This window comes from Lactuca virosa, chromosome 4 (genome assembly GCF_052849685.1).
Source record: "Lactuca virosa cultivar CGN04683 chromosome 4, Lactuca_virosa_CGN04683_v6, whole genome shotgun sequence".
Taxonomy (NCBI): Eukaryota; Viridiplantae; Streptophyta; class Magnoliopsida; order Asterales; family Asteraceae; genus Lactuca; species Lactuca virosa.
In genome coordinates, this window is record NC_136429.1 from 100,968,690 (window position 1) to 100,995,514 (window position 26,825).

The 26,825-nt window shown below is 37.1% G+C and overlaps 1 protein-coding gene across 1 annotated transcript; it reads right to left on the reverse strand.

The window, feature by feature from the left end:
* Positions 1-23,000: 23,000 nt before the first annotated feature.
* LOC145106747 (oligopeptide transporter 7-like) lies at positions 23,001-26,463 on the reverse strand. Its single transcript, XM_079043679.1, has 6 exons — positions 26,258-26,463; positions 25,568-26,147; positions 24,645-25,214; positions 24,309-24,564; positions 23,868-24,050; positions 23,001-23,759 (listed from the first exon to the last, which is right to left on the reverse strand). Exons 1-6 carry the CDS (start codon positions 26,298-26,300, stop codon positions 23,145-23,147), a joined length of 2,247 nt encoding a protein of 748 aa, XP_078899805.1. The 5' UTR covers positions 26,301-26,463; the 3' UTR covers positions 23,001-23,144.
* Between the last annotated feature and the right edge of the window lie 362 nt (positions 26,464-26,825).

Here is a 26,825-nt window from a genome sequence, read left to right on the forward strand (position 1 = left end):
TTAGTAGTTAGTTGGGATGACTCCTATTTTTGTTTTTGTTTGTGTCATGGACACTAGCATTTTCCTTATGTGTAGTAACAAGTAGAATCGAAAGTTGTTCCCATCTTCTCTCATTTTTGTCGTGAATTTTGATTATCAGAGTTGCAACTTCTTGGTGACAAGCTTGTTGGTGAAAGTTGGTAAGTCAGCATAGGGTTTGTCTTCACTACTTGCCAAAAGGTAGCAATAAGTTCAGACTAGGCCCGAAAGTAGCTTTGTGTAGGGACAAGGAGAATCCTGGTAATAGTTCTTTTAGATGAGACTAGATAAGACATGGGAATCATGTGTATAGCGATAGGGGCAGGAATAGATGGCATGTATTTGAGGCAGAGAAGTTGTTAACGTGTAGTTTGCTTGATGATATGGTGAAATAAGCATGTGAACATCTGATTTTCTAGACAGGCTGCAAGTGTGGACAGCCAACATTTCAAAAGTCAAGTCCATATGAATTGGGTATGGCTGGAATGTGAAATCTTGTAAATCTGGCTTCAAGGGTAGCAGAGTCAGGTTGGAATGTGAAATTTTGTAGGAGGCATAGGTGGCATCCTATGTAAGTGTTTGTGTGGTTGTAGTCTGATCTGATTTTCTTGTGATGCTTTCTATACTCATAAGTTGCTTGAGTAGTCTGATATTGACATAGAGAAATAATGGCAGTGAGTTGGCTCTTCTTTCAGATATATTGTCGAGCAGTTGGAGTGCATAACTTATCTTCATCTTTTTCTCGGACATTTTTGTTAAACTACCACAGCTCAATGTATACAGTTTCATCCCTGTCTTCAGATACCAAATTCAGCAAATAAAGGAAACACATATATAGAGGTTGAAACACGAAATTAAGGAGATGGAAAAAGAAAGGAAAATGTTTGGATGCATATGTTCTTGTTGACATGTATACTGATTGTTTTGTTTTGAATGGAGATGTTTGTTGCAACCAAAGACCCACCCACCTCGGTACCTTTTGGCTTAAAGCTTAATTTTGTTTGTTTCTTTAAATCTTCTTTTTTACTTTCATAAAGGGGGCTGAGCCTACAAGAACTAACTAGATGACTGAGTAATGAGAAGGTACCATTCTTTCTAGAGCCACAAGCTAAAACCTTTTTACAATATTTGCATTTTGATTTTCTTGCGCCTTTAACATATGGAAAATGCTCCCAAACAACGACATCAATTACACCTGCACCTGTTATTGAGACTTCAACTCCATTGACTTGTTAATCATCGACATCAATTACGCCTTCATTAGTAGTCATGCTGAAATACATAGTACGTTAGTACTCAATCAGGTGAAAACATAGTGAGTTGCAAAAAGTAATATTCAAACAGCCAAAAACAGTGACATAAAATGTTTTTATATAGTTATCAAGTGGAATTAGAAGCTCATATATGATTCACAGATTCACACCATCACATATTCAGAAATTAACACTATCACAGATTCAACAAAAGCAGGAAACATTGGCAACAAGTCAACAATTACTCAGCTAAGGATATGAAAATACAAATGGTATATCTAGTGCCTCAGTTGGTTTCCACAGTGTTTTAGAGAAAGAATAAAAGAAAAAAAAAACCTTTCAAAAGCTTAAACTGAAAGGTCAAGGCTATCTGATATTCTGAGTCGACGCATAATCAAGTTAAGATGAATAAAAAATGAAGAGAAACTTAAAAAAAAGGAATGCATCAAGGCTATTCCTCTTTTCTCGATTCATATCAGAAAAATGCTCTAACAGACGGTTGGAACTTGGAACAATCATACCACACTTTCGATAAAGTCGATTGCAGTTTACCCGAATGAATAAGATATATACATTTTAGAGAACCAGAACTACTAAAGATTTCTTTGTAGCTCATGCTTCTAGATGAGAATATGAAATTGTCAGATAAATTTTTGGAGACAAAACCTTTGAAGATATGCAGATCTATAGGAGCTTTGCGCAGACGAAGCTTCTGAATAACAGATATGTGAGGAGGCAGTGTGTGTAAATGGGGCTTAAGGTGGAGGAAAATCCCATGGATGGAGGAGAAGGCGCTGTATTTATAAGGCTAGGTTAAAAAGAAAGTAGGTCAAGTTTTGGGCCAGTACCCCCATGGCCAAGGGCGAGACAAGCAGGTTGCCAAGTTGTTGACGGGTTGGAGTGTTGGCACACAAGTCTAGCCAATAGACCTATTATTATCTATCATTATCCGTTATCGTTGTTACTTTCACAATTTTCTAATCTTTTCCTTTTTATGAAAAAAGTAAATTTAATAATCTTCGGTTTATAAAGATGTTATGTCATGTTTAAACCGTTAAAAGGCCATTTTATTTATGTTTGTGTCATGGTGTATTGTTTTCAAACATGAAAATTTTGTTTAGGGTTTTAAGTTTTATGTAATTTTATTCGAAGGATTATTGTATTTTTAAGTTTTATGTAATTTTATTCGAAGGATTATTGTATTTTTAAGTTTTTTATAATTATATGTGACAACCCCTTTATTAAACAAATTGAGTTGAAAAAAATAAACATGTCAATTCATTTAATAAACAAGTTGGGTGGAACTGAGAATTCTCAGTCTATTAATTACAAAATTTGGGTTAGATTGAGATTTCAACATCTTTAATTAACACATATCAACCCGAAATGACTCAACCATCCCTACGTGCGTGGGTGTTTAGCACCACTAGGAAAACCTTCATAAACACCCTAGAACACAACTCTTCCATCATTATTTGAGAATCTACCAACATCGGCCAAACTTCAAGGAACAATCACTTCCCTTTAAGCAATTTACAAGCATTTTTTACTTGATTGTATGTTTGTTCTATTTAGCTTAACTTAGTTGGGGACTAAGTGTCATTCATGGTGCTTGTAGGATCAATCCTTTGACATAGTTATGTTTTTGTTAAGAATAAATCACACACACGCACACACAATGGCATAATATTTAACGCGGTTCAGCCAATACAAACTACGTCCCACAGGACACGAGCTTGAATACAATAGTATAATCAAATCCCTAGCTATTAATCGTATTATATAAGCAAATTATATCTTATGTGTTGTCAAATTAATGATAAAAATCTTTGGAAGTTAAAGGAAGTTATATCCCAAAAACAGCATCTTATGTGTTGTCAAATTAATGATAAAATCGAATAAGCTATGGAAGCATAAGTTGATTTCTTTTTGTCAAAATACACTTCAAAATGCATATTTTCCATAGTACTTCCTCTTAATGTCACATCCCGATCCTTGTCGGAATCGATCAAGGCGTGATATATTGTTCAAAGTCTCATGACAACTATGTTATAATATGATTAGATTCAATTAAGTACTAAGTATGCAAACAAGATCCACAACATACAAATACATATCCAAATACGAACAACATTTATTACATCAAATTTAAATTGTCTTGTGGATTTCTAAGGCGCAACCTATTTTTCATCATTCTTCATTCTTCAAATCTGCACCATGGGTAAAAACAGGTCAACTACGAGAGTTGGTGAGTAATCAAATTTTAGTAGAGAAAATTGTGAAGTTGAAACATTTATAATTTGAAATTTGTTTTCTTTTGAAGTCGCCAAATAATTGTATTTGAGATAAATGTTTATAAATCAAAAATTGATTAACAATTGATAACAACAATAATAAGTCCTCGCCCTATATGTATATATATATATATATGTATATATATAAATATATATAGGATGGAGCATCTAATCATCATACACACTCAACCACGTGTGATCAATCACCTTAGCGTCCCAAGGCGGGGTGGTCAACCCAATAGCGCTATTATTGTCCATGACGTACCTCAAGAATACGGGCATAGTCATGGAGATTAGACTAAAAATGGTAATGCACTACAAGTACATGTAGCGTAAACAAACAATAGTTATACAATTAATGATTCACGTATAAATGTCCCAACAATGTCTCAATTGTGTTAAAACAATAAAATGAAGTTGGAATATATTAGAACCACATGATACACCCCAAAAGTATTGAAAATTATAAAGTATGGGGTAGATTACTCACTTTAGTCCCAAAACGAAATGCGTGTGTCGTACGATAGACGATTCGGGTCAAAATGGCGTAGAACCTAATATAATTAATAGTTTTGGTTTAGGAACTGCTAAACAAGAATGAAGTATTAATACAAATAATTAGACACGTATTCTTATATTAGATGAATTAACAATAATTCATTTTGATTATAATATTAAGGTATTTATTTGTTAAATGAATTTTAAATTGAATTACTTACTTTGCATAATTAATTTATATTTTCAATTTAGGCTAGATTTTAATAATTTCTTATTAAAATAATAACTTGCCTAATTATAATTATTTATAGATTTTAACAATTATTTATATGAAATAATCATTAAAATGCATTTTTACATGCTTAAATACTTAGGAAAATAGTTTTAAATAGTAAACAGTATTGAAAAATTATGAAATTATTAGGAAATCATTATTTCATACAATATGAATTACTGTAAAATTTGTATATTTTTCTGAACTGTTTTAGTATTTATTTAATATTTTAATGATTAAACAACAAAAAATTCGGGAAAAATAGTAAATGATTCTCAAAAAATCTGTAAAATTAACCATAGTTTTATAACATGATGTAGAGTCCAGTGTATAAGTTTCAGATATTTGTTACTATGGGAAGTATTTTTTATATATTTCATTATTAATTAATCAATAAAATCATAAATAATAGTAAACAGTAATATAAATGCATGAAACTTCATATATCATGTTTAATCAGTATACATGTCATCCCAGAATTTTCTCAGAATTTATTGAATGCAACAAGTATTTTATGTGAATTATTGCCCTACTTTATTGAAATAATTATGATAATTCAATAAAAATAAGTTATTTTCTGAAAATTTCCAGAACTTCTTATTTTATTGATGGTATTCTGAGAAAAATCAGGTTTATGAAAAAAAATGAGTTTTAGATATTTTGGTGGATTTAATTTGTTTCTTGTATGAATTTGAAACTTTTAACAACATACCTTGATGAATGCTTCAAGAGGGATGAAGATTTGAGTATAATAGATTGTTCTTGGATGGAATATGAGTATTCTTGGAGGAAATTTCGAGATTGAGAGTGAGAGAAAGAATAGAGAAGATTTAAGTGGTGAAGAGAATAATATGTTGGGAGAAAAAGGAAAGGAAAGTGGATGAGAGGTGTGAGTGGGAGACCATGGGAATAATCTTTTTGCTTTTGGTGGTCTTCATAATTTCCCACTAACACAAGCATCTTTTACATAATTAATATATGAGTTTTATAAAATTTAAAGTAAAGTTTATAAAAAATAGAGTTTTATAAAATTTAATGTAAAGTTTATAAAAATGGAGTTTTATAAAAGATAGGTTATTATTTGATTATAACAATCTACTTTGATTTGAAGTTTAACTAGAGAATTCAAGTTTGATTCTTTTAATTTAATTAGAGAATTATACTTTGATTTTATTTTAATATGGTATCATAATTTATTTTGATTATAGTTATAACGTTGTACAATACTATGTTGCTATTAACGTCAAGTTATATCGTATTGCATGGGTTTTGATCCTATTAGCGTCAAGTAATCTTGAGTAGGGTTTATTAAATTTCCAATTGGGTTGGGTTGACCCGAATCCATTTTAGGCGGATGTCACAGTCTCCCCTACTTTAGGAAATTTCGTCCCGAAATTTAAGAAGAGAGTACCTTAAGAGAAAAGTTGTGGGTATTTGGTACGCATATGATCCTCACGCTCCCATGTATACTCAGGTCCACGTGCCGACTGCCACCTGACCTTAACCAGGGGAATGCGACTTCTTTTGAGTTGCTTTTCCTTTCGGTCGGCAATTTCCAAGGGTTTCTCGGTAAATTGCATTGTCTCGTCGATTTGGATATCCTCGAGAGGAACATGAAGGTTCTCGTCTGCTAAACACTTCTTGAGGTTGGCTATATGAAATACTGGGTGAACTTTCTTAAGCTCTGTTGGTAGATCCAACTCGTAGGCTACTGGTCCGATCCTTTTTATGATCTTAAACGGGCCTACGTAGCGTGGTGCCAATTTACCCTTGCGTCCAAATCGAACCACACCTTTCCATGGGGACACTTTTAACATGACCATGTCACCTACGGTAAATTCAAGCGGTTTGCGTCGCTTGTCGGCATAACTCTTTTGTCGGCTATGAGATGCGAGAAGGTTATCGCGAATCTGAGTGATTTTGTCGGTTGTTTCCTGGATAAGCTCAGGACCAACGATTGGAGAATCCACTGTTGCGCGAATCACGTGGGACTCACCGATTTCATGCCAGCAAATAGGAGATCGGCATTTACGGCCATACAATGCCTCAAATGGTGGCATCTTGATGCTAGAATGATAACTGTTATTATAGGAGAATTCCACCAACGGTAAATGAGAGTCCCAGTTTCCTCCGAAATCCAAGACACACGCCCTCAACATATCTTCGAGTGTTTGAATTGTCCTCTCAGATTGACCATCGGTCTGAGGATGATAGGCGGTACTGAGATCGAGGCGGGTTCCCATGGCTGTTTGAAGTGATTGCCAAAACCGAGAGAGAAATCTCCCATCACGATCTGAAATGATGCTGAGAGGAATGCCATGCCGACTAACTATCTCGTTGATGTAAATCCGAGCAAGTTTTTCGACTTTGAAATTTTCCCGGATGGGAAGGAAATGAGCGGATTTGGTCAAACGGTCAATGATTATCCAAATGCTGTCGTGTCCTTTTGTGGTACGGGGAAGTTTGGTTACGAAATCCATGGCGATTGCTTCCCATTTCCACCTGGGGATTTCTGGTTGGACCAATAGTCCAGAGGGTCGTTGATGTTCTACTTTGACCCTGGAACATGTAAGACATTTGGCCACGAATAAAGCAATATCCTTTTTCATTCCCGACCACCAATAATTGGTTCTCAGGCCATGATACATCTTGTCAGTGCCCGGATGAATGGAATATCGGGTTTTATGAATTTCTTCCATCAGGAATATGCGAAGATTGTCACGATCTGGGATCCAGATGCGATCTTGATAATAGAAAATACCATCAGATTTGGTTTCCAACTCCCCATCAATTCCCGTGGGCATGTCATTTTCAGTAATTGCCGAGTGTTGGGCTCCTCGAATTCGGTCGCTGAGATTGGACAAGATAGGAGAACATATTAGATGAAATGCATGGGCATGTTCTTTTCGGCTTAACGCGTCGGCTACGATGTTTGCCTTGCCCGGATGATAACGTATTTCACACTCGTAATCATTTAGGAGTTCGACCCATCGTCTTTGCCTCATATTGAGTTCCTTTTGATTCAGAATATGTTGCAAGCTCTTGTGATCGGTGAAAATTACGCATTTAGTGCCGTAAAGGTAATGCCTCCAAATTTTAAGAGCGAAAATCACGGCACCGAGCTCCAAATCATGAGTCGTATAATTCCTTTCGTGGATTTTGAGTTGTCGTGATGCGTAAGCTATAACCTTTCCCCTTTGCATCAAAACACAACCTAGACCGAGATTGGAGGCATCGCAGAATACCACGAAATCTTCGGATCCTTCAGGGAGTGTAAGAATCGGAGCGTCACACAAACTTTGTTTAAGGGTTTGGAAAGCGTATTCCTGCTTGGGTCCCCAATCAAATGGTGTACCCTTGCAAGTGAGAGAAGTAAGCGGTAAAGCAATCTTTGAGAAATTTGAAATGAAACGCCGGTAATAGCCGGCTAAACCAAGGAAGGACCGAATTTCCTTGGGGGTACGGGGGGCTTTCCAATTCTGGACTGATTCAACTTTTGCGGGATCGACTAAAATACCCTTGTCACTTACAATATGACCAAGGAATTGTACCTCATTTAACCAAAACTCACATTTCGAAAATTTGGCGTAGAGCCGATTTCCTTGCAACGTTTGGAGAGTTAGGCGAAGGTGTCTTTCATGCTCTGCCCTTGTCTTGGAGTAAATGAGGATGTCATCAATAAAGACGATAACAAAATGGTCGAGATAAGGTTTAAATACCCGATTCATCAAGTCCATGAATACGGCAGGGGCATTTGTTAGGCCGAAAGGCATAACGGTGAACTCGTAATGACCATAGCGGGTTCGGAAAGCGGTTTTGGGGATGTCTTCTTCCCGTACTCGAAGTTGGTGATAACCTGAGCGAAGGTCAATTTTTGAGAAGCATGAAGCTCCTTGAAGCTGATCAAAAAGGTCGTCGATCCGAGGTAACGGATATCGGTTCTTGATGGTTAATTTATTTAACTCCCGATAATCGATACACATACGAAACGAACCATCTTTCTTTTTGATGAAGAGAACCGGGGCTCCCCAGGGTGAAGTACTAGGGCGGATAAATCCCTTATCGGTTAGTTCTTGGAGCTGACTTGCCAATTCTTGCATCTCGGTTGGAGCCAACCGATATGGAGACTTGGCTATGGGAGTAGCCTCAGGAACAAGTTCGATGCGGAACTCTAGCTCACGTACTGGAGGGAGTCCAGATACATCATCAGGAAAGACGTCGGGAAAGTCTCGTACTATCGGAATATCTTCGATCTTCTTTTCTTTGACCTTTGTTTCCACCACATGGGCTAAGAAAGCCATATATTCTTTTCGTAGATATGATCGAGCTTGAGTACATGACATAAGACTAAGCTTTTTCGAATGAGTCTCGCCATAAATACGAAGACTTTGACCGTCGGCGAGAGGAATACGAATGAACTTATCATAACATACTATTTCAGCATGGTTTTGGGATAGCCAATCCATTCCTACGATGATGTCGAAGCTACCAAGTTCCATAGGAACTAAATTGACAGAAAATTTATGACCGGAAAAATCGAAAGTGCAATCTTGGATGACTGCATTGAGTGAAACGTATTTTCCATCGGCGACTTCTACGGTAAAGTACTCATTAAGAATCGTGCGAGGTGTGTGAAGTATGGGCTCAAATTCCAAAGACACAAAACTTTTATCGGCACCTGAATCAAAAAGTACTGACGCGTAGCAGTTATTTATGAGAAACGTACCATTTACGACCTTGTTATCGGTCTTTGCTTGGGTTGCGGTAATGACAAAGGCTCGGCCTTTGGGAGCTGGAACCTGCATTGTTGGATTTGCCTGGGCTTGGGTGTTGATGATATTGACTAGCCTAGGACACGCGTTTTTGAAATGGGTGGGGTCACCACAGTTGAAGCATGTTCCAGTTGGATATCGGGTTTGTGTTTGCTGATTTGAGGGTAGATAGAGTGGTCGCTGAGTTTTTGGTGCACGACATATGTCCGCCAAGTGGCCATAGCGACCACAATTCGTACAGAGGCGACACGGGCTAGTGGTCATATGGTGATAGTTACAGTGGTTACAGAGGGGGTGAGGTCCGGTATACGACTTTTTATTTGGTTGGGCTGGTGGGGTGACTTGGGTGATAGGAGTAGCAGGGGTAATAATAGCATGGTTGTGGTGATGGCTTTTCCGCTTCTTTTTGTCATGTCGGTGGGAGGACTCGGCCTTGACAATTTGGGGGGTCTCAGGGGTCGACTTTTCAGTTGACACCTTTGAACCCTTGCGTGGGAGGACACCATCGTTCACATTGTCCTCGTTGAGTTGACCTGCTATTTCAATGGCAGATTCTAGGGTAGATGGCCTGCTGCTGGTCACCGAATCACGGATCTGGCGTGGTAACCCTTTGATGTAGCGGCGTATTGCAGTTTTCATAGGTTGAACCATGTGAGGTAGGAGTCTCGAGAGATCATGGAATCTATTGGTGTAGGTCGCGTTGTCGCCTCCCTCCTGTTTCAGATTCCAGAATTCATCCTCGAGAGTTTGCAATTCGCTGTCAGGGCAGAACTTCTCCATCATGCGTTCTTTTAGTTTTGACCAGGTCATTCCCAAGGCAACAGCCTCTCCCTTTGCCCGTTTTTCTAGGTTCCACCATGTGAGAGCATGACCTAGGAGGCACCCTGTAGCATGACGGACCATCAGGTCCTCAGGACACTCGCTATGGATGAAAGTACTCTCCATTTCTTCAATCCATGTGAGGAGTGCGGTGGCACCATCGGTGCCTTTGAAGTAAGGCGGATTGCAGTTACGAAAGTGCTTGAACGAGCAACGAGGAGTTGTTGCTGGAGCTTGTGGCTGAAGAGAATGAAGTTGGGTTGCAATTGTTGGGATGACGTTTGCTACCTCCTTGGCGACCAGGGCAGCTAGCCTTCTGTTGTTGCGAGCAGCGTATGGGGGTCGTAATGCCATCTACGAGAAACACGCATATGGACTTGTGAGTTATTTGTAAATTGATTATGGAAATAAAGTTTTTAGACATTGTTGGGTAAAATAATTGTAAAACACTTGTTGGGCCATGGTTAGGAGTGTTGGGCACTTTTTGGGCTTTCCATGGTTACTAAATGTGAAACATGTAGCACTTGCGTGGGCCCCCACAAAACTAAGTTTTCACATTTCTTTCCCACTTCTAGTCCCATTAGGGAACTTAATAGTCCAATGAGTTGGCCATTTTGGAGTGTATCCTTTCGGATACGTTTGATAAGGTCGGGTATTTTGATGGCTCAAAAGTAATGTGAATGACGCGCTTTGGCCTATAGGTTTGGGAACTCTCGCCTTTGGTCCCCAGATAAGCAAACTGGTCCCTCGGTTGATTGGGATGTATACGAATGCTTACCTAGTCAGGACTTTCAGGCTACCGGCACCTCCCCCTTCCAGTTACTACGCGTCCATTACTATGATCCTACCCAACTAGAGTGGATGACTTTGAATTTCCTATGAGCTCTAAGGAATACATATATGTATATACATTTTGTTAAACAACTTGAGTATGTGTGTGATTTTCAAAGAAAGTGGAGAATATTCACAAGTGTATGCACACATATAAGTGTCAGGAGTAATACGTATGCACATAAGGGAGCAATTAACACACAAAGGTATTCCTAGGATTTTCTAAGTGCGAATTGCATACAGTTGTGTGTGCATTTTATAAACTAGCATACGAGAGGACCCTAGAGGCTATAGACTAGGTCAAGGCAATTAACCTAATTCCCTATAGTCAAGGGCTTTGATACCAATCTGTCACATCCCGATCCTTGTCGGAATCGATCAAGGCGTGATATATTGTTCAAAGTCTCATGACAACTATGTTATAATATGATTAGATTCAATTAAGTACTAAGTATGCAAACAAGATCCACAACATACAAATACATATCCAAATACGAACAACATTTATTACATCAAATTTAAATTGTCTTGTGGATTTCTAAGGCGCAACCTATTTTTCATCATTCTTCATTCTTCAAATCTGCACCATGGGTAAAAACAGGTCAACTACGAGAGTTGGTGAGTAATCAAATTTTAGTAGAGAAAATTGTGAAGTTGAAACATTTATAATTTGAAATTTGTTTTCTTTTGAAGTCGCCAAATAATTGTATTTGAGATAAATGTTTATAAATCAAAAATTGATTAACAATTGATAACAACAATAATAAGTCCTCACCCTATATGTATATATATATATATATGTATATATATAAATATATATAGGATGGAGCATCTAATCATCATACACACTCAACCACGTGTGATCAATCACCTTAGCGTCCCAAGGCGGGGTGGTCAACCCAATAGCGCTATTATTGTCCATGACGTACCTCAAGAATACGGGCATAGTCATGGAGATTAGACTAAAAATGGTAATGCACTACAAGTACATGTAGCGTAAACAAACAATAGTTATACAATTAATGATTCACGTATAAATGTCCCAACAATGTCTCAATTGTGTTAAAACAATAAAATGAAGTTGGAATATATTAGAACCACATGATACACCCCAAAAGTATTGAAAATTATAAAGTATGGGGTAGATTACTCACTTTAGTCCCAAAACGAAATGCGTGTGTCGTACGATAGACGATTCGGGTCAAAATGGCGTAGAACCTAATATAATTAATAGTTTTGGTTTAGGAACTGCTAAACAAGAATGAAGTATTAATACAAATAATTAGACACGTATTCTTATATTAGATGAATTAACAATAATTCATTTTGATTATAATATTAAGGTATTTATTTGTTAAATGAATTTTAAATTGAATTACTTACTTTGCATAATTAATTTATATTTTCAATTTAGGCTAGATTTTAATAATTTCTTATTAAAATAATAACTTGCCTAATTATAATTATTTATAGATTTTAACAATTATTTATATGAAATAATCATTAAAATGCATTTTTACATGCTTAAATACTTAGGAAAATAGTTTTAAATAGTAAACAGTATTGAAAAATTATGAAATTATTAGGAAATCATTATTTCATACAATATGAATTACTGTAAAATTTGTATATTTTTCTGAACTGTTTTAGTATTTATTTAATATTTTAATGATTAAACAACAAAAAATTCGGGAAAAATAGTAAATGATTCTCAAAAAATCTGTAAAATTAACCATAGTTTTATAACATGATGTAGAGTCCAGTGTATGAGTTTCAGATATTTGTTACTATGGGAAGTATTTTTTATATATTTCATTATTAATTAATCAATAAAATCATAAATAATAGTAAACAGTAATATAAATGCATGAAACTTCATATATCATGTTTAATCAGTATACATGTCATCCCAGAATTTTCTCAGAATTTATTGAATGCAACAAGTATTTTATGTGAATTATTGCCCTACTTTATTGAAATAATTATGATAATTCAATAAAAATAAGTTATTTTCTGAAAATTTCCAGAACTTCTTATTTTATTGATGGTATTCTGAGAAAAATCAGGTTTATGAAAAAAAATGAGTTTTAGATATTTTGGTGGATTTAATTTGTTTCTTGTATGAATTTGAAACTTTTAACAACATACCTTGATGAATGCTTCAAGAGGGATGAAGATTTGAGTATAATAGATTGTTCTTGGATGGAATATGAGTATTCTTGGAGGAAATTTCGAGATTGAGAGTGAGAGAAAGAATAGAGAAGATTTAAGTGGTGAAGAGAATAATATGTTGGGAGAAAAAGGAAAGGAAAGTGGATGAGAGGTGTGAGTGGGAGACCATGGGAATAATCTTTTTGCTTTTGGTGGTCTTCATAATTTCCCACTAACACAAGCATCTTTTACATAATTAATATATGAGTTTTATAAAATTTAAAGTAAAGTTTATAAAAAATAGAGTTTTATAAAATTTAATGTAAAGTTTATAAAAATGGAGTTTTATAAAAGATAGGTTATTATTTGATTATAACAATCTACTTTGATTTGAAGTTTAACTAGAGAATTCAAGTTTGATTCTTTTAATTTAATTAGAGCATTATACTTTGATTTTATTTTAATATGGTATCATAATTTATTTTGATTATAGTTATAACGTTGTACAATACTATGTTGCTATTAACGTCAAGTTATATCGTATTGCATGGGTTTTGATCCTATTAGCGTCAAGTAATCTTGAGTAGGGTTTATTAAATTTCCAATTGGGTTGGGTTGACCCGAATCCATTTTAGGCGGATGTCACAGTCTCCCCTACTTTAGGAAATTTCGTCCCGAAATTTAAGAAGAGAGTACCTTAAGAGAAAAGTTGTGGGTATTTGGTACGCATATGATCCTCACGCTCCCATGTATACTCAGGTCCACGTGCCGACTGCCACCTGACCTTAACCAGGGGAATGCGACTTCTTTTGAGTTGCTTTTCCTTTCGGTCGGCAATTTCCAAGGGTTTCTCGGTAAATTGCATTGTCTCGTCGATTTGGATATCCTCGAGAGGAACATGAAGGTTCTCGTCTGCTAAACACTTCTTGAGGTTGGCTATATGAAATACTGGGTGAACTTTCTTAAGCTCTGTTGGTAGATCCAACTCGTAGGCTACTGGTCCGATCCTTTTTATGATCTTAAACGGGCCTACGTAGCGTGGTGCCAATTTACCCTTGCGTCCAAATCGAACCACACCTTTCCATGGGGACACTTTTAACATGACCATGTCACCTACGGTAAATTCAAGCGGTTTGCGTCGCTTGTCGGCATAACTCTTTTGTCGGCTACGAGATGCGAGAAGGTTATCGCGAATCTGAGTGATTTTGTCGGTTGTTTCCTGGATAAGCTCAGGACCAACGATTGGAGAATCCACTGTTGCGCGAATCACGTGGGACTCACCGATTTCATGCCAGCAAATAGGAGATCGGCATTTACGGCCATACAATGCCTCAAATGGTGGCATCTTGATGCTAGAATGATAACTGTTATTATAGGAGAATTCCACCAACGGTAAATGAGAGTCCCAGTTTCCTCCGAAATCCAAGACACACGCCCTCAACATATCTTCGAGTGTTTGAATTGTCCTCTCAGATTGACCATCGGTCTGAGGATGATAGGCGGTACTGAGATCGAGGCGGGTTCCCATGGCTGTTTGAAGTGATTGCCAAAACCGAGAGAGAAATCTCCCATCACGATCTGAAATGATGCTGAGAGGAATGCCATGCCGACTAACTATCTCGTTGATGTAAATCCGAGCAAGTTTTTCGACTTTGAAATTTTCCCGGATGGGAAGGAAATGAGCGGATTTGGTCAAACGGTCAATGATTATCCAAATGCTGTCGTGTCCTTTTGTGGTACGGGGAAGTTTGGTTACGAAATCCATGGCGATTGCTTCCCATTTCCACCTGGGGATTTCTGGTTGGACCAATAGTCCAGAGGGTCGTTGATGTTCTACTTTGACCCTGGAACATGTAAGACATTTGGCCACGAATAAAGCAATATCCTTTTTCATTCCCGACCACCAATAATTGGTTCTCAGGCCATGATACATCTTGTCAGTGCCCGGATGAATGGAATATCGGGTTTTATGAATTTCTTCCATCAGGAATATGCGAAGATTGTCACGATCTGGGATCCAGATGCGATCTTGATAATAGAAAATACCATCAGATTTGGTTTCCAACTCCCCATCAATTCCCGTGGGCATGTCATTTTCAGTAATTGCCGAGTGTTGGGCTCCTCGAATTCGGTCGCTGAGATTGGACAAGATAGGAGAACATATTAGATGAAATGCATGGGCATGTTCTTTTCGGCTTAACGCGTCGGCTACGATGTTTGCCTTGCCCGGATGATAGCGTATTTCACACTCGTAATCATTTAGGAGTTCGACCCATCGTCTTTGCCTCATATTGAGTTCCTTTTGATTCAGAATATGTTGCAAGCTCTTGTGATCGGTGAAAATTACGCATTTAGTGCCGTAAAGGTAATGCCTCCAAATTTTAAGAGCGAAAATCACGGCACCGAGCTCCAAATCATGAGTCGTATAATTCCTTTCGTGGATTTTGAGTTGTCGTGATGCGTAAGCTATAACCTTTCCCCTTTGCATCAAAACACAACCTAGACCGAGATTGGAGGCATCGCAGAATACCACGAAATCTTCGGATCCTTCAGGGAGTGTAAGAATCGGAGCGTCACACAAACTTTGTTTAAGGGTTTGGAAAGCGTATTCTTGCTTGGGTCCCCAATCAAATGGTGTACCCTTGCAAGTGAGAGAAGTAAGCGGTAAAGCAATCTTTGAGAAATTTGAAATGAAACGCCGGTAATAGCCGGCTAAACCAAGGAAGGACCGAATTTCCTTGGGGGTACGGGGGGCTTTCCAATTCTGGACTGATTCAACTTTTGCGGGATCGACTAAAATACCCTTGTCACTTACAATATGACCAAGGAATTGTACCTCATTTAACCAAAACTCACATTTCGAAAATTTGGCGTAGAGCCGATTTCCTTGCAACGTTTGGAGAGTTAGGCGAAGGTGTCTTTCATGCTCTGCCCTTGTCTTGGAGTAAATGAGGATGTCATCAATAAAGACGATAACAAAATGGTCGAGATAAGGTTTAAATACCCGATTCATCAAGTCCATGAATACGGCAGGGGCATTTGTTAGGCCGAAAGGCATAACGGTGAACTCGTAATGACCATAGCGGGTTCGGAAAGCGGTTTTGGGGATGTCTTCTTCCCGTACTCGAAGTTGGTGATAACCTGAGCGAAGGTCAATTTTTGAGAAGCATGAAGCTCCTTGAAGCTGATCAAAAAGGTCGTCGATCCGAGGTAACGGATATCGGTTCTTGATGGTTAATTTATTTAACTCCCGATAATCGATACACATACGAAACGAACCATCTTTCTTTTTGATGAAGAGAACCGGGGCTCCCCAGGGTGAAGTACTAGGGCGGATAAATCCCTTATCGGTTAGTTCTTGGAGCTGACTTGCCAATTCTTGCATCTCGGTTGGAGCCAACCGATATGGAGACTTGGCTATGGGAGTAGCCTCAGGAACAAGTTCGATGCGGAACTCTAGCTCACGTACTGGAGGGAGTCCAGATACATCATCAGGAAAGACGTCGGGAAAGTCTCGTACTATCGGAATATCTTCGATCTTCTTTTCTTTGACCTTTGTTTCCACCACATGGGCTAAGAAAGCCATATATTCTTTTCGTAGATATGATCGAGCTTGAGTACATGACATAAGACTAAGCTTTTTCGAATGAGTCTCGCCATAAATACGAAGACTTTGACCGTCGGCGAGAGGAATACGAATGAACTTATCATAACATACTATTTCAGCATGGTTTTGGGATAGCCAATCCATTCCTACGATGATGTCGAAGCTACCAAGTTCCATAGGAACTAAATTGACAGAAAATTTATGACCGGAAAAATCGAAAGTGCAATCTTGGATGACTGCATTGAGTGAAACGTATTTTCCATCGGCGACTTCTACGGTAAAGTACTCATTAAGAATCGTGCGAGGTGTGTGAAGTATGGGCTCAAATTCCAAAGACACAAAACTTTTATCGGCACCTGAATCAAAAAGTACTGACGCGTAGCAGTTATTTATGAGAAACGTACCATTTACGACCTTGTTATCGGTCTTTGCTTGGGTTGCGGTAATGACAAAGGCTCGGCCTTTGGGAGCTGGAACCTGCATTGTTGGATTTGCCTGGGCTTGGGTGTTGATGATATTGACTAGCCTAGGACACGCGTTTTTGAAATGGGTGGGGTCACCACAGTTGAAGCATGTTCCAGTTGGATATCGGGTTTGTGTTTGCTGATTTGAGGGTAGATAGAGTGGTCGCTGAGTTTTTGGTGCACGACATATGTCCGCCAAGTGGCCATAGCGACCACAATTCGTACAGAGGCGACACGGGCTAGTGGTCATATGGTGATAGTTACAGTGGTTACAGAGGGGGTGAGGTCCGGTATACGACTTTTTATTTGGTTGGGCTGGTGGGGTGACTTGGGTGATAGGAGTAGCAGGGGTAATAATAGCATGGTTGTGGTGATGGCTTTTCCGCTTCTTTTTGTCATGTCGGTGGGAGGACTCGGCCTTGACAATTTGGGGGGTCTCAGGGGTCGACTTTTCAGTTGACACCTTTGAACCCTTGCGTGGGAGGACACCATCGTTCACATTGTCCTCGTTGAGTTGACCTGCTATTTCAATGGCAGATTCTAGGGTAGATGGCCTGCTGCTGGTCACCGAATCACGGATCTGGCGTGGTAACCCTTTGATGTAGCGGCGTATTGCAGTTTTCATAGGTTGAACCATGTGAGGTAGGAGTCTCGAGAGATCATGGAATCTATTGGTGTAGGTCGCGTTGTCGCCTCCCTCCTGTTTCAGATTCCAGAATTCATCCTCGAGAGTTTGCAATTCGCTGTCAGGGCAGAACTTCTCCATCATGCGTTCTTTTAGTTTTGACCAGGTCATTCCCAAGGCAACAGCCTCTCCCTTTGCCCGTTTTTCTAGGTTCCACCATGTGAGAGCATGACCTAGGAGGCACCCTGTAGCATGACGGACCATCAGGTCCTCAGGACACTCGCTATGGATGAAAGTACTCTCCATTTCTTCAATCCATGTGAGGAGTGCGGTGGCACCATCGGTGCCTTTGAAGTAAGGCGGATTGCAGTTACGAAAGTGCTTGAACGAGCAACGAGGAGTTGTTGCTGGAGCTTGTGGCTGAAGAGAATGAAGTTGGGTTGCAATTGTTGGGATGACGTTTGCTACCTCCTTGGCGACCAGGGCAGCTAGCCTTCTGTTGTTGCGAGCAGCGTATGGGGGTCGTAATGCCATCTACGAGAAACACGCATATGGACTTGTGAGTTATTTGTAAATTGATTATGGAAATAAAGTTTTTAGACATTGTTGGGTAAAATAATTGTAAAACACTTGTTGGGCCATGGTTAGGAGTGTTGGGCACTTTTTGGGCTTTCCATGGTTACTAAATGTGAAACATGTAGCACTTGCGTGGGCCCCCACAAAACTAAGTTTTCACATTTCTTTCCCACTTCTAGTCCCATTAGGGAACTTAATAGTCCAATGAGTTGGCCATTTTGGAGTGTATCCTTTCGGATACGTTTGATAAGGTCGGGTATTTTGATGGCTCAAAAGTAATGTGAATGACGCGCTTTGGCCTATAGGTTTGGGAACTCTCGCCTTTGGTCCCCAGATAAGCAAACTGGTCCCTCGGTTGATTGGGATGTATACGAATGCTTACCTAGTCAGGACTTTCAGGCTACCGGCACCTCCCCCTTCCAGTTACTACGCGTCCATTACTATGATCCTACCCAACTAGAGTGGATGACTTTGAATTTCCTATGAGCTCTAAGGAATACATATATGTATATACATTTTGTTAAACAACTTGAGTATGTGTGTGATTTTCAAAGAAAGTGGAGAATATTCACAAGTGTATGCACACATATAAGTGTCAGGAGTAATACGTATGCACATAAGGGAGCAATTAACACACAAAGGTATTCCTAGGATTTTCTAAGTGCGAATTGCATACAGTTGTGTGTGCATTTTATAAACTAGCATACGAGAGGACCCTAGAGGCTATAGACTAGGTCAAGGCAATTAACCTAATTCCCTATAGTCAAGGGCTTTGATACCAATCTGTCACATCCCGATCCTTGTCGGAATCGATCAAGGCGTGATATATTGTTCAAAGTCTCATGACAACTATGTTATAATATGATTAGATTCAATTAAGTACTAAGTATGCAAACAAGATCCACAACATACAAATACATATCCAAATACGAACAACATTTATTACATCAAATTTAAATTGTCTTGTGGATTTCTAAGGCGCAACCTATTTTTCATCATTCTTCATTCTTCAAATCTGCACCATGGGTAAAAACAGGTCAACTACGAGAGTTGGTGAGTAATCAAATTTTAGTAGAGAAAATTGTGAAGTTGAAACATTTATAATTTGAAATTTGTTTTCTTTTGAAGTCGCCAAATAATTGTATTTGAGATAAATGTTTATAAATCAAAAATTGATTAACAATTGATAACAACAATAATAAGTCCTCACCCTATATGTATATATATATATATATGTATATATATAAATATATATAGGATGGAGCATCTAATCATCATACACACTCAACCACGTGTGATCAATCACCTTAGCGTCCCAAGGCGGGGTGGTCAACCCAATAGCGCTATTATTGTCCATGACGTACCTCAAGAATACGGGCATAGTCATGGAGATTAGACTAAAAATGGTAATGCACTACAAGTACATGTAGCGTAAACAAACAATAGTTATACAATTAATGATTCACGTATAAATGTCCCAACAATGTCTCAATTGTGTTAAAACAATAAAATGAAGTTGGAATATATTAGAACCACATGATACACCCCAAAAGTATTGAAAATTATAAAGTATGGGGTAGATTACTCACTTTAGTCCCAAAACGAAATGCGTGTGTCGTACGATAGACGATTCGGGTCAAAATGGCGTAGAACCTAATATAATTAATAGTTTTGGTTTAGGAACTGCTAAACAAGAATGAAGTATTAATACAAATAATTAGACACGTATTCTTATATTAGATGAATTAACAATAATTCATTTTGATTATAATATTAAGGTATTTATTTGTTAAATGAATTTTAAATTGAATTACTTACTTTGCATAATTAATTTATATTTTCAATTTAGGCTAGATTTTAATAATTTCTTATTAAAATAATAACTTGCCTAATTATAATTATTTATAGATTTTAACAATTATTTATATGAAATAATCATTAAAATGCATTTTTACATGCTTAAATACTTAGGAAAATAGTTTTAAATAGTAAACAGTATTGAAAAATTATGAAATTATTAGGAAATCATTATTTCATACAATATGAATTACTGTAAAATTTGTATATTTTTCTGAACTGTTTTAGTATTTATTTAATATTTTAATGATTAAACAACAAAAAATTCGGGAAAAATAGTAAATGATTCTCAAAAAATCTGTAAAATTAACCATAGTTTTATAACATGATGTAGAGTCCAGTGTATAAGTTTCAGATATTTGTTACTATGGGAAGTATTTTTTATATATTTCATTATTAATTAATCAATAAAATCATAAATAATAGTAAACAGTAATATAAATGCATGAAACTTCATATATCATGTTTAATCAGTATACATGTCATCCCAGAATTTTCTCAGAATTTATTGAATGCAACAAGTATTTTATGTGAATTATTGCCCTACTTTATTGAAATAATTATGATAATTCAATAAAAATAAGTTATTTTCTGAAAATTTCCAGAACTTCTTATTTTATTGATGGTATTCTGAGAAAAATCAGGTTTATGAAAAAAAATGAGTTTTAGATATTTTGGTGGATTTAATTTGTTTCTTGTATGAATTTGAAACTTTTAACAACATACCTTGATGAATGCTTCAAGAGGGATGAAGATTTGAGTATAATAGATTGTTCTTGGATGGAATATGAGTATTCTTGGAGGAAATTTCGAGATTGAGAGTGAGAGAAAGAATAGAGAAGATTTAAGTGGTGAAGAGAATAATATGTTGGGAGAAAAAGGAAAGGAAAGTGGATGAGAGGTGTGAGTGGGAGACCATGGGAATAATCTTTTTGCTTTTGGTGGTCTTCATAATTTCCCACTAACACAAGCATCTTTTACATAATTAATATATGAGTTTTATAAAATTTAAAGTAAAGTTTATAAAAAATAGAGTTTTATAAAATTTAATGTAAAGTTTATAAAAATGGAGTTTTATAAAAGATAGGTTATTATTTGATTATAACAATCTACTTTGATTTGAAGTTTAACTAGAGAATTCAAGTTTGATTCTTTTAATTTAATTAGAGCATTATACTTTGATTTTATTTTAATATGGTATCATAATTTATTTTGATTATAGTTATAACGTTGTACAATACTATGTTGCTATTAACGTCAAGTTATATCGTATTGCATGGGTTTTGATCCTATTAGCGTCAAGTAATCTTGAGTAGGGTTTATTAAATTTCCAATTGGGTTGGGTTGACCCGAATCCATTTTAGGCGGATGTCACACTTAATAAAATCAATTTTATACATTTACATAACATATATTTAGATATACATTACACATATCACTTTGGTCGTAACTTACATGTTTAGATATGACAAATCGAGTTCTAAACATTTCCAATCACTTTGGTTGTGAAATACTTCAATAAATTAGGCTAATTGGTTATCAATTATAGCAACCTACTTTGTGATTTTAACTTTATTGCATAATGTTGTTATATATAATATAGAGAAATTTGCAAATATAGCCAAAATTGTTAGCAAATATAGCCAAAATTGTTAATTGTTTTTCTAAAAATAGCCAAAAATAAGCAAATTACACAAAATAACCACTAAAATCGCAGGTCATTAGGGTCATCTATGACATCGGAAGTCCATCTGGGAACATACAAGTCATTAATACACGACATGCACATAAAAGACTTGTACATTCGCAGATGGACTTCCATCTACTATTTGACCATGTCCATCTGCGAAATTGGAAAAGCCAAGTATAAATACCATTTTTTTTTGTGGAAAACCCTAATTTTTTCCATCTTCCAACTTAGGAGGTTGGAGTTCGTCTATATATTCTTAGCATCATGTTAATTAGAGATGTAATAAACCATTTAAAACTAAAACCGGTCATTGGTCATACTGAAACCGATCTAAAAAATGGTTGAATTGATTAGAACTAATCGTTTCCGTTGATGTCTCATTCACGGTGAGTCATAACCTTAGAGCAGTCCTCTAGTCTTCATATATTAATGCTTGTACTTTAAAGACTAAAATTAGTTTAAAATTGGACGGAAAATATCTTAAATCGAATTATTTTATTATTATATATTTTAAAACTATTAACTAAGAACCCTAATTTTAATATCTTTACATTATGTGGCAATCAGAGTGGCGGAGAGTGTTTCCAAGTTGGAAGATGGAAAAATCAACACCACGAAGGTTTTGATACGTTTTCCATCCTTCTTTAATAAGAGGTTTTGAGAGAGTTTTTCCAAGTTGGAAGATGGAAAAATGAGGGTTTTCTAAAAAGAAAATGGTATTTATACTTGGCTTTTTGATGGACCCTGATCAAATAGCATATGGAAGTTCATCTAAGAATATACAAGTCTTTTATGCGCAGGTCGTGTATTAATGACTTGAACGTTTGTAGATGGACTTCCGATTTCATAATGATCTACGATTTTAGTAGTTATGTTTATGTAATTTGCTAACTTTTGGCTATTTTTAGAAAAGTAATTAGAAATTTTGGCTACATTTGCAAATCTCTATAATATATCCCTTTATTAAGAATTAACGATTTTCTAACCAATATACAAATTCACAATAATTTTTACCAGTATTTTCAAACCCTAGCCAACAGTTAGATACTTTATCATTTTGATTAAGATTTGGTTTAATCTTTTCAGATATTCATTATCTACTAACATATACACCATCTTTTATCAACAAATCTTTGAAATACATTAACATTTCATACTATCACCAAATGTCATAAACCTAAATTAATTTCAATTAGAATCGAATCGAGGAGATATCGAGTTAGATGTAAATTCACCAATTAAAAGAATCGAATTAAATTAATAATATTGAATAACACCACCAAAAAATATCCATAGCTATTTCAGATTTTCTTGTATTGTACATTTACACTCCAACATTATTGTAAATAGTCAAATGAAAAGCAACAAACATCACATCTACAAATCTATACACCTTCAACAATAATATTACAAAATCAAATAATCGGGCATCCATCAACCACAATGCCTTTAGCAGCAGGACAAGAAGCCAAAGAACAACCATCCGGTTTACTTCCCCACCAATTTAAACTAACTCCCTCCATATCCAAACTAACATACAACAACACCCCCATAAACGCCAATCCTGCATCTAAAGCCCCTGACAACACATAATTATGTCGGCCCCACCAGTTATGATGGTATCTATACGCAACAAATCCCGATAAAAAACCAATAATAATCCAACTGTTATAGTTCACAGAAGTGGCAGGAGGCATGTTGATTGTTGCACCTAATAAAACTGGTGTTGTGATGAGTTTAATCCAGTTTTGAGTAGGAAAAGCCTTGTGTAAGAGCCAAACTAGAATAGGAGCAATTGCTCCTGCTAAAAAGAACCAGTTTATGGAGTTGTAGTAGCCAAGATTACCAAAGATTCTTTGGGGACCGATTAGACCCCATATGACTGACGCATCGTAGAAGACATGGTCACCCGGGCAGGTCCATGGGCTGCCCGGGGGCAGCAAGGCTCTTTCACATATGTTTGGGACTGTGTCCATTAGCCACCATGCGGTTCCTAAGTGCACCAGTGCTGATATCAGTGTCCCGCATATCTAATCACATGATTAAAAGTGTAGATTTAGCAGTAGAGTAGTGGGTGTGTGTTAGCTGTTCTAAATAAAAAATAATAATTAATAAATAAATTGGTGAGGGGAAGGAACCTGAGCCATGAACATTGATCTTGGAGGGATCTTCATGTAATGTCCGAGTTTGAAGTCATGTAAAAACGCGATCCCTTGTTTCACACTAATGTATCCATAAACCTTAAAACACATGTTGGCCACAGGGTATCCTGGGTACAAGTATCCTATGATGTACTCCGTAATCACATTCAACCCCGGTGTCTGTTTAATAAACACCAAATTACCAAAATACCCATGTTACACCTCAAAATATATGATACCGATGTTAAACATCATAAGTTCATAACATAGGTTACAAGGTTCAATTCTTATGCGAGCCACCTAGTGGGCCAGTGTGTACCTGATTTACATCTCTAGATAATGTTTTTGCAGTGTGGGCCAGCTCAGGGGTTATTAAAAAAAAAGATAACTCTTTTGAAGAAATATTATTAATTTATTATAGTATAGAATCCAAGATACCTGGTTTGTTGTGGCAGTGATGACACCTATAGGAAGTGTGAAAAAAAACGAGAGTCCACATGCCAACAAGAACGCCCACCATGGTAATTGAAGTTGAGTTTTATAATATTCACATACGAATAATGTTGCTACAATATTTGTCAACAGAATACAAGTGAACCACCACTGTGGCACTTGTTTATATCGTCTCATAAGCCTACTATGCACGTCCATATTCTTTTCTTGAAATGCCGACTTACTTAGATCCCATATTTCTCTACACCAACATAAAAACATTACATAAAACATTGTTCTTCACACTCTAAAAAGATTAAAAAGGGACAAAAGGATTCAAACCTGCCATGAAACACCAACACATGAACCACAGTAGCAGTGAGACACGCGAAGCTAACAGCATAAGCCATGGCGAAGAAGATGCTAAGATAAATTTGACCTTCTTGCTCATAAGCAACTGAGTCAAAGTGGAAATTTGAGTCAATAATGGCTGAGGTGTTGTAGGGTTGACCGGTTGAGGTGAAGAGGTCATCTGAGAAAATTGGGAACCGTTTTGCTTCATAGACATTGAACCAGTATGCAAGAGGGGTTATGACATAGGTGACTAGACCATAGCCAACAGCAATGTTGGCAGTGGCAAACCATGGGCTAGCCAGTGGGCTACCGAGGTAAGAGGAGATACTGGACCAGTCGAACCCGATGGCACCCACACCAAGCCCATGGAGGCCCGACCCGATTTGTTGGGCTAATACGGATTTTGGGTAGATCCAACATATCCATGAAAGGGAGGAAAGCATTGGGAAAAGGTATCCTGGGAGGACATAGTAAGCAAAACTGCAAATGAAGGCAATTAGGAAAAACTCATTGCGAGTTAACCCGCCCTTTGGCCTCTTCTCTCTCTCATGTAACGCCCTACAAAATTAAAATAACAATCAATGTTATGTTGTTAGATATCATATCATATATGTAGTTCTTGATTTTCTCTCCAAAAGAATTGTTTAAGAGAGAGTGATTTTCATTCATGATACACAGTTATACACTATCATAAATGCACTACAGTAAACATATTTTTTTTATCTCTTTTTCTTTTCAGGTATGGTCAACCATGGTTTATACATGTAGGCTTTCAAGAATTTATAGAGTAAATTTCAAGATTCTAATTAAGCACAAAAGATTGGAACTTTAGAAGTATCTGTGATTTATTCTCTTGGAATCTGTAAAAAGTGTTCAGAATTGAATGAATAGTTCCATTTTGCAAGGTGTACCTGAAGAGGGAAACTTGGACAAGATTTTGAGGCCACCACATGGAGGCCGGCTCCACCAAATACCGACGGAAGATCCCGGCCCAACCAAACCCCAATACCTGCGTCGTCACCACCACAATCAACGACACCCAAAAAGTCAACGTCTTGCCGTAAAATATTTTCACGGCGCTCACAATATGAATCGCGTAAGGATTTCCGGCGCCGGAGTTGGCGAAGATCGTGATCAACACATGTTCTTTCACATTGAAAGGTCCGGGGTTGAGTGAGAATTCGTACTTCTTTCCCTGGAAGAAAACCCTATCAGTAATGGTCGCCGCCATGAGGTGGCCAAGAGGGACGACGGCGATCTGAGCTGAAATCGAGGTTATCGAGAGAGGCTCACGGCGATACCAGAAGAATTGATTGAGGAAAGAAAGTAGCACGCAGGCGACTGTCCCGAGCGTCCACATCCTGAACGTAACCACCGGTAAACTCGGGTCGTCTGTCACCGGAACCGTGAGAGCAACTTGCTCTATCGGCGAGTTCTCCTCCGGCGCGGCGGAGGTGGAGGTGGATCCATCTATTTGGGTGTTCTTCAAAACTGCACATTTACAAATTAATTCGGAGAAAAATCAAACAGAATCGCCAGAACTGGTCATTGGGTATCTGTGATTGATGAAGTTGAGTTAAAATTTGAGTGAATTTGCTTACGAAGTGGAGATGTGATTTCATCTTCTTCTACAAAGTCTTTCATCGTCTCCCTCTCCTCCACTTCACTGGAGAAGGGAGTATATGATGTTTAATGAAGTGGATGACTGAGCTTCGATGAATCTGAGAATCTTTGGTGATAAACGTCCAATTTGAAGTCATCGCTGACGAATTTGTAAAGAAGAAGGTGATTGGTGATAATTATTTTGTTTTAAATATTAGGGATGACATAAGTCATAAGCACTTGTAGGATGTGGCTTTCACGACCAGATACAATATGCACGTCGGCTTTATTCTCTTAAATTTTCTATATAGTACCTTATAAAAATAAACCTAGTCATTTTTGGAAACTAATATTCAGAGTTTTTGAAAGTTGTCAACTAATTGGTTTTATGTTTTAAAACATAACCAATTTATTTTTCTATATAGATACTGCTATCTAAGGTTGAATAGTTCATCATCTTTTAAATTTTGCATTTTTAACCCAAATTGTAAACTTTATTTCACATTTGGTCTGAATTTAAAATTTTATTAAAGATTAACCCCAAATTTAGTTTGTTTTTAAAAATTT